General features: G+C 45.4%; 1 protein-coding gene across 1 annotated transcript in view; it reads right to left on the bottom strand.

Annotated features, from left to right (window-relative positions):
* Epb41l4a (erythrocyte membrane protein band 4.1 like 4A) overlaps nt 1–7,545 on the bottom strand; it is a 209,084-nt gene extending 201,539 nt beyond the window's left edge. The window contains exons 1-2 of the mRNA XM_052155880.1: nt 7,049–7,545; nt 6,254–6,692 (exon numbers count right to left, since the gene is read on the bottom strand). Of these exons, the coding sequence (XP_052011840.1) occupies nt 6,254–6,352 (99 nt within the window). The 5' untranslated portion in view covers nt 6,353–6,692; nt 7,049–7,545. The remainder of the gene's footprint in view (nt 1–6,253; nt 6,693–7,048) is intronic.
* Nucleotides 7,546–12,365: the final 4,820 nt, after the last annotated feature.

The following is a 12,365-nucleotide window of genomic DNA, read 5'->3' as shown; positions in this document are numbered from 1 at the left end:
AACAGATTTCTCACAGTGGAACTCACTTTATTCTGCAGTCTTTTCTAGTAAAATAAAACGGCAAAGGAATGTCATTATCTATAGTAAAGATTTTCAATCTAGCCCATTCCAAATGGAGCATACCATTGAAATTATAGTTAATAAGCATCTATTACAGGAAGCACACAGCTCTGGCTGCTGGGATCACAGGCACGGGCTCGCAAACTACTGGAAGAGACAGACGAGTCCAGAAATGCTGCTTGTGGTGTGCTGGGCACTGAGACAGAGATGTGTGAGGTACGAATGGGTGCTGCTTCACCCTGCCTTGTCAGGTTCCGCTGAGGAGTTCTTGAGAAGTTCTTAGCGGGTGAGAGGCTTGATTAGAGTCTTAAAGGCTGGTTCAGATGAGGGACAGGGATGGGCCACCTCAGGGCGGGAGGTCAGGAAAGACAGGAGCAAAGTTTAACAGTTTGTATGCTCACCACATTCCAGACACAAAGACTGCAAAAGGGGGCCATTTTATAGAGGGTAAAATTAAGGTTCTGGTGTGTCTTCATGAGACACATATACTTTAAAACCTCACCTACAACTACTTTTGTCAGGTTCTCTAGGAGGTTTCTGATTAAAGAATCAAAACTGATTCCCAGGACTCACACTGGAACCTCAGGATGGGTAGGAGGTAACAGTACTCTAACAGTGAACAGATAAACTGTACCTTAAAACTGGATATATTAAATGTTACATCTTAAAAGTTTTTTTTTTTAAGTTAATGGAGGTACTTAAGAGCACTGGTTGCTCTTCCAGAGGCCCAAGTTCAATTCCCAGCACCTACATGGCAGCTCACAACCATCTGTAACTTTAGTTCCGGGGATCAAACACCCTCTTCTGGCTTCCCTGGGCAGCAGTACACAACATACACAGGCAATAATCAAACACGTAAAATAAGTAGATATTTTTTAGGTTAATGGAATTCCTATCTTACTGCCATGTTAGTTTCAATAATTTAGTCATCACATCTAAGAAACAATAAGTACCTCTGTGTTCATTCAGAGGGCCAAACCTTGCTAAAGAAAAAATACTAATCTTTATCACATCTGCATAGTGATTCTAAGAACCAATCCTCTGAAAATCTTTTGTTCCCCAAATAACAATCCAGAAAAATAGTTTGAGCCACGTGCAAGTGTTGCTTTCAAACAGACCAAGAGGAGAGTGTGCTACCTCTTCCTGCTCAGAGAACCACAAAGGGCCCAACCAAAGTCTCCCAGAACAAGCACTACTCAAAAACTGAGGCCAGCCATAGGAGAGAGTTTTCCTTGGGTAGGGGAAAGAGATAGCAGCATAGAACAAACAGCTAAAAGCTCTGTGTGTTCTGAACACATACATCTGATAGCTTTCAGCTTATATAAACCAGGGTCTTTCAATCAGAGACTCCAGCAAGGGACTAAATGAAAACGATTTCCTGCCTGTCAAGCGAGGTTACCTCTAAAGGAAGAATGCAAGTCTCTAAGTAACACCAGAATGGATACAAAAAACATACTGTCTTTTGTTTTCCTAATTAAATTTTAAACAGGAAAGTATTTTCTATGTAAATGATACTGCTTTGAACCTATAAAATGTGCAGTTATCATTCTTGTACTGAAATGCTTTCAACCAGAAAACAGGGTTTTGGGGTTGTTGTTTTTTTTTTCAATGAAAAACCTTCCCCTAAATTACAGAAATTTACTTTATAACAAACTTTTCAATTCGTAATTTGGTACTTAAACTCCAATGACAATTGATGCACACAAAATCATGTTTTATTAAGCTTCTCTCACATATCTACATGTGATAGCTACAGATAGTCTTCTAACTCATAATGCATTATCATAACAGAAATGCAAAGATGCTTCTCTTACTATTTATTTTACTATTTATTTTATGTGGACATGTAAACAGCCGAGTGTATGTGGGTGGAGTCTGTGGTAGTTAGAAAAGGCCCCAGATCTGGGGTTGCAGATGGTTGTAAGGTGCCACGTGGGTGTTGGGAACTGAACTGCGGTCCGTAAGTGCTCTTAACCTCTGAGATATCTCTCCAGCACCAAAGGGATTTCTCTTTTAGTGTTCAGATTTTTACAAGAAAACTTTGAAATAAACCACATAGGATCAGTAAAAATTCCTCCTATTAAACTAAAGCATAGCCTTCATGTGGTGTGTCCTGGCTGTTCTATAACCTCACCACTTAAGAGAGAGGCAGGAGGACTGTCATGGTGCTCAAGGTCAGTTTGGGATGCAATGTGAGAACCTCCTCAAACAAACAAACAAAAAATAAAAAACAAAACAAAAACAAAAACAGCCAAAGCCCACAAAATATGTGAATACTTTTAATCCAAAATCAGTGGTCCTTATTTGTGCCTTTAATGTTTTCATTTTCATGTGTGTGGCTGGCTACATGTATGTCATGTGTACAATGTGTGCGCCTGGTGCCCTCGAGGGCAGAAGAGGACATCAGATCCCATGATGATCTTCACTTGAGACTGGGGGGAGGGGCATCACAAAATCTCCAAAAATACCTTTTAAAATACTTTTATTTATTGTTATTATCATATGGGGGTGCATCTGTGAATAATGGGGTGAGGTGTGCATTACAGCAAACAGGTGGAAGTCAGAGGACAACTCTATATGGTTGGGTCTCTGAAGACAACTCTGTACGGTTGTGTCTTCTTTACCTTTAGGTGAATTCCAGGGATCGAGCTCAGATCGCAGGGATGCTGAACAGGCATCTTTATCCAGAGCTAGCTAATCAGCCCTTAAGCAGGACTTTTTAAAAAATAATTTTAATCGACTTTTTTTCTGTTTTAATTTCAGAGGAAAAAATGAGTTAATTGGTGTTGCTTCATTTTTATTTCTACTTAATTTCTGAGAATACTTTGGTTAGTATAAAAATATAAGAAGGAAAAAAATAATTACACCAAGTACATAAAGTTAAAACTTGTGATTTTATAAAGCCATAAAGTTCTAGAAGTACTGAGTATGTGTTCAATGTGCTATATACATAAGAGTACAATGTAGCCGGGCAGTGGTGGCGCACACCTTTATTCCCAGCACTTGGGAGGCAGAGGCAGGCAGATTTCTGAGTTCAAGGCCAGCCTGGTCTACAGAGTGAGTTCTAGAATAGCCAGGGCTACACAGAGAAACCCTGTCTCGAAAAACCAAAGGGGAAAGAAAAAGGAAGTGTACATTTAAAAATAAAAATAAAAAAAGAGTACTATGTAAAGTTGGGAATCTATGTTTGCCCACATTGTGGCCAGGTTTTTGGTTTCTCAGCTCCTCTTCACCGTCTTTCTTACTTTCCTTCCAGCACTTATGAGAAATGCCTTTCCTAGCATAATGCCTTCAACCAGAGTTAAATTTTTGTCAATTTTCCACACTTTGAATCCCAGGCAAGCTGCTAGAAAAATTCTGTCCTAAGCTTTTTCTCTTCCTGACTGCTCACAAACCCCTGAATCTTTTTCATCCAATTTCTGTATTTCTAAGACCAGAAAATGTAGGCATTTCTTCTCTGCTTTCAAATAGAGGTGTACAGGCCTCTTCTCCCTTAGAAACACTTGGACCTTCCCTGTGCTTAGTGATAGCCAATCACCAAGCAAATTACTGCAGAGATCTCTGCAACAGCAGCTATTGATTACTGATTTTAAAGTTAATTGTTCATTTGTGAACTAAAATAGAAGCTAAATTTACCTAACTAATATACATTGATTGGGACAAAAGAGATGCCTTAACAGTTAGGAGCACTGGCTGCTCTTCCAAAGGACTTGGGCTCAAGTCTCATCAGCAACATGGTGCTCACAACCATCTCCATTTCCAGAGGATCCAACACCCTTGTGTTAGATATTCACACAGGGAAAACACCAATACAAATAAATATCATTCAAATATATACCTTTGGTAATATATACCATTATATTACCAAATGTAACATAATGGTATATATTACCAATACCAGACCTTATACCACTGGTAAATATAAACGTGCTTAGTTTAGTACAGGCCACAGGTAGATGTGTCCTAACGCACACATTTTTAAGGAGGTATCATGGCTGCAAATATTGTGGTTAACTCCAGCAGACAACATCTGTGTTATACACATGGACATCAAAATCAGCATGGTATGCTTCTGTGACACCAGAAGAGGCCAAGCTTGCGGTGAAAATGATTACTGACAACCAAATCCCACTTTATTTATATGTTTGTTTGTTTGTTTGTTTATAGATTTGGTTTTTTCGAGACAGGGTTTCTCTGTGTAGCCCTGGTTGTCCTGGAACTCACTCTGTAGACCAGGCTGGCCTCGAACTTAGAAATCCGCCTGCCTCTGCCTCCCAGAGTACTGGGATTACAGGCCTGTGCCACCACCGCCCAGCCCAAATCCCACTTTAAATACAGCTTAGCTAACCACGTGGCATGCAGACAGAATGGCAGTATTTTGAAGTTGTTCTGCCTTTGGGTCACTCACCAATTTTCAACCCATTTGTAAAATAAGGTAAACGAGACAGAGTTATTAAAAACAAGCACGGGTCAGAATTTCTGATTCACATTTCTTTCACAGACTTACTGCATTTGATCCCAAGCCTTGGCTGCTCTCCTGACAGCATAATCTACACTCGCCACAGCTGACAGAGGCACGGCTTTCCTGATTAAACAGGAAGCCCCTTCACCAGCCGCCTCTAGGTTCCAGATGCATCCATCCTTTGCACTTCAGAAAGATCTCTTTGTCGGCTTAGCATCCAATCATAATGTAAGCTTCTCTGAGTGTTTCCACGCCCACTCCAGGGTCTCCGCACGCATTATCAAGGAACTGTCCTTTTTGTTGTTGTTTTGATTTTATTTCAGTCTGTGTTATCCACATAGCACACCATGAAATGTTCCATTGTAGCCTACAGTAAGGATTTGGTTTTCCCCTGCTTTCTTAAGAGTGTGTGTGTGTGTGGGGGGGGGGGTGTCTGAGAACAGGAAGAAAAGTTAGAAATATAAAACAAACACTGTCCCTACAAATATGTTTATTGCTCTTGGGAAAAACCTAAAGATGAGAATTATTCTAATTCCTGAGGAACATTCAAAACGACTTTCCAAAGCAAGGGGTTAAGTGTTTTTGTTTTAATTGGTCACATCTGCCTTTCTTCTGCAAGAGGATTATACTCATGAAATCTTCATTCTGTAAGTCCAAACTGGCAACATTCAAGAAAAGGTTTCTAGCCAGATATAGTTTTTCTGATGGGCATAAAGGTAATCAAGGCAGACTCTCCCAAAGAAGTGCCCAGAACTGACCTCATATGGTTAACTTCTGAAAGACAAGGAGAGGGAAGAGGAGGACATTGGTAACTCTAACTCAATCAGCTGGGGGCGGGGCGGGGGCGGGGACACGTGCAGACTCCAAGGCTGCCTTTCCTAAAATGCCTTGGTGATTTAATACTGAAGGAAAAAGACAAACAAAACACACAGGTCTTCAGATCTCCTCGGTTGTTACTTTGCTGGAAAAGGGGAAAACAGCGCGCAGGTGCATCTTCAGGTTGTCGGGTACAAAAAGATGAACTCATTAAAATTAAGGAAGTGGGTCGGTGCAAGCTCGCAGGCTTTCTGTGGGTTCTCTAGGTTGGAAGCTGCAATGCATTTTTAATGACTACAAACAGAGGCAAACCGATTACGGACTTGCACTGTGAGATGCTTACTTAAATATGGAGATAAAAACCAGCTCTCTTGCGGGAAGGAAAACTGTTTTCGGGGCAAACGTAGCATTACCCAACTACAAATCGGAGGAGCACAATCACAACGACTGATTAATGTTTCAGCGAGGGAGTGAACTGGTATGCTTCCCCAAGAACACTATCAGGGAAGGGGGGTGGCGGGAGGGAGGTTTCCACAACGCCAAGAAGCATGCCTTCAGCACCCGAATACTGTGCAGTCTGTCCATTCAATTCTGCGCCAGTCTGGGAGCTGCGAGGGGCCTAAGAGCTTCTGAGGAAGGGGGGGGGGGGGATTAGGGAGGGAGGCTGAGTCTGTCCGGGTCTCTGGATCTCGAATTGCTGCTGGAAGTTGGGGCATCGAAGACCCTTCGAGACACCAAAGTTACTTTTCTAAGCAACTCCAAGTTAGCGCAGCCCGACAGACCCACCTCCTCTGTTTGAGGCCGGGGACTGCTGCCTTGCCTTTCCGGTGGCCGGGCTGAACCGGTGACAGCCTGAGACAAAGCCTCGGACCCCCACGTCGCGCCCCCCCGCACCGCGCCCCGGGCTGTGCTTACCTTGATGCCCTGCTGCTGGGTGGTAAGGGTGAGCTTGGACTCGTCCAGGAGCAAAACTTCGCAGTAAAATTCTTCCGGAACGGCGCAGAAGCAGCCCATGTCGGCTGAAAGCGTCTCCAACCAGGCGAGAGCAGCGACCACGGCGCCCGCCGCCGCCTCCCCTCAAGCGCGAAGCATTAATTTATTGTGCGCACCGTGTAGAGGGCGAGAGGCGCGGGTGTGGGTGGGGCCCCCGGGTGGGGGGTGAAGCCTGGGGTTCTGCGGTCGAGCCGAGGGCACCCCGAGAAGCTCGGAGGGCGGAGGCGGGAGGGTGAGCACGCCCCGGAGCGTCAGGAGCCCAGAGTCGCCCGGGAAGCGTCCGCGGAACTGGGAACCGGGGGCGGCGCGTCCCCGCGCATCCTGGGGCTGCGGCTCCTCTTCTGAAGACTGGGGCGGCGACCTGGGGAAGAACAAGAGTCGCCTGGCTAAGGTCAGCCGGCCGGAGACACGAAAAGGGCAGGACGAGCCCTCCAGACCCTCCCTGGGCTCAGACGCCCCTCGGTGCTCCGCTGCGCCAGCCCAGCGATAGCACTAGAGCGATTCCCCTGCCGCAGCTCCCGAATCCGCGCCGGGCGCGCACTTCCAGCGCCGACCCCGCCCCGCAGCCCCTTACAGGGAAGGCAGAGCCGAGAGCGCTCAGCTTCTCTTTTGTGTCGAGGGTGACCACGACCCCCAGCCTGGGACGCAGGGATAGCGGCGAAGGTCGCCACTCCCTGCGCCACTCTCACAGCCCGGGGACAGACCAGGGCTACTCACCGAAACCAACCGAGAGAGGTCAGCTTGTCGCGGGCCGCAGCTTCCGTCCGAGGGTCCCCGAACTCATCCCGCGGAGATGGCCAAGTTCAAGCTTCCTTTCCCGAACGTCCTGGAAAAGCCGGGCGTCTGAGGACCTGCGGGCGGGCGCGGCAGAACGCGGGACGCCAGGCCTCCGAGGCTCCAGGGAAAGTTCTTGGTGGCGCGCGGGGCGGAGCCCTGGGCGGGAGCAGCCCAGGTAGAGCCGGCCCCGGCCCGGGGCGTCGGCAAAATGCCTCGGAACTGAAGCAGGAACCCCGGGACGGTGACCCGAGCGCCCCCCTTCAGGGCGGGGTCTCAGCTGGGGGGCGGAGGGCGGGGCGGAGGTGGTCAGTCTGACTGGGTGCCTGCAGGTCCCGGCGAGAAGGCGTGCGCTGCGCCGAGTAGCCTGGCCGTCGCGAGGTCACCGCGTTCGTCTCCCAGGGAGACCGGAAGGCTGGCTCCGGGCAGGCAAGGCGCAGTTCTGCTCCGATCCCTGCGTTCTGCGGTCCCAGTCCCACGCCCTCCGCACGGCCAGCCGGGACCAGGCACTGGTGGGCACAATAGCTCTGAGGCTACAGTGACCCCTGGCGGGTCGTCGTGTCCGTGCACAAGCAATTCAAGCTGAGTGTTGAAGACCCAGGACCCCCGCTGGCCCTGGGAGCAGGTGCAGTCTGAGCTCTCTAGCTGGGAAGCAGCAGCGAATTAGTACTAGTTGCAGTCCAGTCACAGACCGCAAAAGGGAGAACGCCCCGCGGAGTGGGGCGTGGCGGGGGTGTGCCTTGCAGAACTTTGTTCTGTATGAACTATTAGAACGAGAAAGAACTTGACATCAATTATGAATCTGCTCTTCTACCACTTGTTAACTTGCACAGTCAAAACTCAAAATTGCTTAAAACCTAAGACGTGCCCCAGGGTAGAGGAATGCTAGGACTGTGGGGCGGGAGTGGGTAGATGGGTGGGGGAGCTCCCTCAAAGAAGCAGGGTAAGGAGGAATGGGATGGGGGGGTTGTAGAGGGGAAACTGGGTAAAGGGGTAACATTTGAAATGTAAATAAATAAAATAAGAAAAAAAAACCTAAGAATCTAGCTCTTAAGTAAAAACCTTTTGTCGCCAAAACGGGGAGGGGGGAACAGTTTTGCATCAGTTGGACAGAGTTCTTTACACAGTGATTTCCCACAAAGGATTCTGTATGAACTTTTGCTTTTCCCAACTTCCAGTAAACATCTGATGTGCCCAATATCAATAAAACCTTAGTTATCTTCCTATGTTTCTGATATTGAGATAGACTTTGAGATTTTAATCAAATTCTATATGCAACTTTGAGTTCTACTGTAAACGTTTTATCCAACTTAAACGGCTTGGTTTTAACATCTCACTGTGGAGGCTTTCCTGTCTTTAATTGCCAAGTAAGATTGGTGCACGCCTTTAATCCCAGCACTCGGGAGGCAGAGACAGGCAGATCTCGGAGTTCGAGGCCAGCCTGGTCTACAGAGAAAGTTCCAGACAGTTCCAGGATAGTCAGGCCTACACAGAGAAAACTTGTCTCAGAAAGAGGAGGGGAGGGGAGAGAAGGAGGAGGAAGACGACGGAGGGAGGAAGAAATATAAAGAACTATACCTTAATGGTCTTCTTTCTTTACCATAAAATATAGTATAACCATCTAGGCCTGTAAAAAGCCAGAGAGAGAGAGAGAGAGAGAGAGAGAGAGAGAGAGAGAGAGAGAGAGGAAAAAGGAAAAGAAAGAAAAAGAACTCTTGTCCTGCTCTCTCTCTCTCTTTTGCCCCGCCCCCGCCCTCACTCCCCCTTCCCTTTCCCCCTCTCTCCAGGTCATGGCCCACCTCTACTTCTCTACTCTCTCCTTCTCTCCATCTTTCTCTGTCTCTACTACCCTCTTAACGCCCCTCTCTATGCCCTGAATAAACTCTATTCTGTGTGTGTGTGTGTGTGTGTGTGAGAGAGAGAGAGAGAGAGAGAGAGAGAGAATCCTGAATGTGACCTTTTGTCTTTCGTTGTGGGTTCTCAGCCATCTACCTGCTCTAAGGTCCTTTGGTTTGGTATTTTTGTCTGTTGCTCTCCTGGTGATAGGCAAAATTGATGGTAACTTTGTGGAAAAGCCACAGCATTCCATACATACAGCAGCCTTTACTAAGGAGGGAATTTTCTTGTCCATCTTTTTTTTGTTGTTTTGCTTTGTTTTTTTGTTTTTTTGTTTTTCAAGACAGGGTTTCTCTGTATAGCCCTGGCTGTCCTGGAACTCACTCTGTAGACCAGGCTGGCCTCGAACTCAGAAATCCGCCTGCCTCTGCCTCCCAAGCTCCTCACCACTGCCGGCTTCTTTTCCTTCTCTTTACCAGAGATTTTGGGAAAGCTGCATTGCAGAAAAGCCTCCACAGAGATAAGAGCATTAGAAACCTGTTTAATTCAAAACTGAAGCTTCCTAGAGATAAGAAAATTCCACACATTTTTGGCAGCATTACTGAATATGACCGACACACCATAGCTACATATATTTAAAGTATACAACTTACATTTTGACATATATACACCCATACAACTGCAGTCACCGCAGTCAAGCTGGTAAATATATGATCTATGCGCCATCTCTAGTTTACTCCAGCATGCTCGGGTCTCACCCTCGCAAGCCTCCCCATGCCCCAGCAGCCGCAGGGCGGCCTCTGTCCCCACAGATTATCTACACTTGCTCAAATCGATATAATGGATTCACGGTATCAAAACTCTCTCTCTCTCTCTGTGTGTGTGTGTGTACTTGCTTTGCTTCACTCAATACAATTTTTCTGAGACTTATCTGTGCTCTATAAATAGTTCATTCAATTTTTTTGCTCAGTAGCATTCTGAGCAATACACACACACACACACAACTGTGTGTATGTATATTTTTTAATTCATTGGGATGTTTTTCTTTTCTTTTCTTTTCTTTCTTTTTTTTTTTTTTTTTTTTTTTTTTTTTTTTTTTTTTTTGAGTCAGGGTTTCTCTGTGAAGCCCTGACTGTCCAGGAACTCACTTTGTAGACCAGGCTGGCCTTGAACTCAGAAATCCGCCTGCCTCTGCCTCCCAAGTGCTGAGATTAAAGGTGTGTGCCACCACTGCCCAGCTCCACTTTTGACCATTACAAATAAAATGAGTAAGCTCATCATTTCTGTCAGCTCAGACTGCCATGATGGAACATAGATTACGTAGCTTACACAATAAACATTTTTGTGGAAACCAGAAGTCCAATTTCATTAGGCCAGCAGGGTCCACTAAAGGGCTTCTTGATCTGAAGACACCCTCCCCCATGCTCTGTCCTCTCTTTGTATGTGTGTTCGTGGAAGCAAGCACTTTGGGACTTATTATAAGAACACAAACCCTTCAATGTCAGGGTATCACTCTTACAATCTCATTTAACCTTAATTGTTTGCTTGTAGATCCCATCTCTAAATACAGTCATTGGGTCAGTACTTTACACACACACACAAAAAAAAAAAAAATTTAAAAACACTGTTTAGCCAAGAGTAAGAATATACATTTCTTTATGGGCCACTGTGTGCATTTCTTTTTTAATAAAATATTGCCTGACTGGATGAGCAAGAAGATACGCATGTGTCCATTAGCCATTGAGGAATGCAAATTAAAATTCCCATAGGACAACACAGTCATGTAGAGCTGCCCATGGAGTCTTTCTTAGTGAGGGGCAGACAGCTTTGTAATCTCACTATGACTGTATACAAAAGAAGATGTAATCACATTGGATAATAGTTGGTGGTTTCTTAAAACTGAAAAAAAATTAACAAGCTATAATTTTTTTAATCAGAAAAAGAAAATAGTTTTTCAGTACGTGCCCGCACAGCCTAGTACTTCCTATTTAAGCTTTTGAACCAAAACCTTGATCTCATTTCAGAAATATTTTTAATAAAATATTTTCTTTGGTTAGAATCACATTTTGTCACAGTAAGCCTGATGCAGATGAGTCAAATAACGTCCGAATTCAGAGTAAATGAAATTCTGTAGAAATATGTGGCCGATCCATGGACAGTCCAAGACTCCTCATCCTCAGAGAAGGTGTTTCACTTCACAAAGACGTCTTCAGCCCTGGCTGAAACATGCACTTCAAAATGCCAGGCACAGAATTACTTGCTAGGTGTTTTGGGGTGTATGTGGAGGGTGTTGGACCCCCTGGAGCTAGAGTTTCCAGGTGCTGTGAGCAGCCCTGTGTGGGTGCTGGGAAAGAGCCCCAGTTCTCTACAAAAGCAGAAAGGCCTCTTAGTGGCTGAGCCATCTCTCCAGACCCCAGCATCCTTCTGAAAGCACTAATTCTCATTATAGAGATGTGTTTAAACAATCCAAATCATCTCTTACCTTTTTGGAACTTTACATTCTCCAAACTTCTAAAACTTAACAATGATTTGAAAAGGGGGGAAAAAACCTTTGAAAACTTTGATGACAATAAAAAATAAATCACATATAAATTATTTCATTATTAAGCATGGATAGGTAAGATGGCAGAATCTCCATAAAGACTTGGTAGCACACGGACTTGTGGCCTGATGCCCGGAGTTCAGTAAGTAGGTCTAGAGCTGGTCTTGAGAATTTCCATTTCTAGCTAGTTCTACCATTGAGGACAAGGTCACTGTAAACCAGTTGAGGCTATCTTCCCCCTCCAAAATAGTAGAAGTTTTTCCTAATTACCTACAAATAATTCACTGGTAGTGTCTAAGTTAGTCTGCTTTATCCATCAGGTCAATGCTTGTCAAGGAAAGTTGTTGAAGATCTTGTCAGGTCAATGCCAACAGAAAGCAAAGCTTGTGGGAGAGGAGATATCCTTGGGTTGGCTAATACTGTTGTTGCCTTGTCTACGTGGACGGCATACTCATTTTTCTTTCTATTGTAGAATGTGCCCAGGCACATACACCTTTGAAGACCATCCTGTCTTCTGACTCATTTCGTGGCTATGTCATTAGCCAGCTATCCTCCTTTCTAGGTCCTGAAGTTCAAGATGCCATTTACTGAAATGCCCCAAGGCTGTTGCCCACATTGCAGGGAAACTCACTTCCCAAGACTACCCTGCCCTGAAAGCTGCCACTTCCTCCTTGTGTGCTCTGAATAAAGCCTCTTTGGAATTACTGGGAGCTGTTATGCACTTTTAAAAACGAAGTCCTTGTGGCTGAATGCATTGAGACTGTTAGTACTTAGCATACAGGGTTTGGAAGTTTGACTTAGAAGCACCCTATTGTGTCACCTCCATTCAAAAGCAGGCTACCTGAGAAATCTCATCTTTTAGGAACTTGGGGGTGGGGGAAG

Source organism: Apodemus sylvaticus, chromosome 13 (genome assembly GCF_947179515.1).
Source record: "Apodemus sylvaticus chromosome 13, mApoSyl1.1, whole genome shotgun sequence".
In the NCBI taxonomy this organism is placed as follows: Eukaryota; Metazoa; Chordata; class Mammalia; order Rodentia; family Muridae; genus Apodemus; species Apodemus sylvaticus.
The sequence above is the reverse complement of the archived record's forward strand: the minus strand, read 5'-3'. Positions and strand labels throughout refer to the sequence as shown.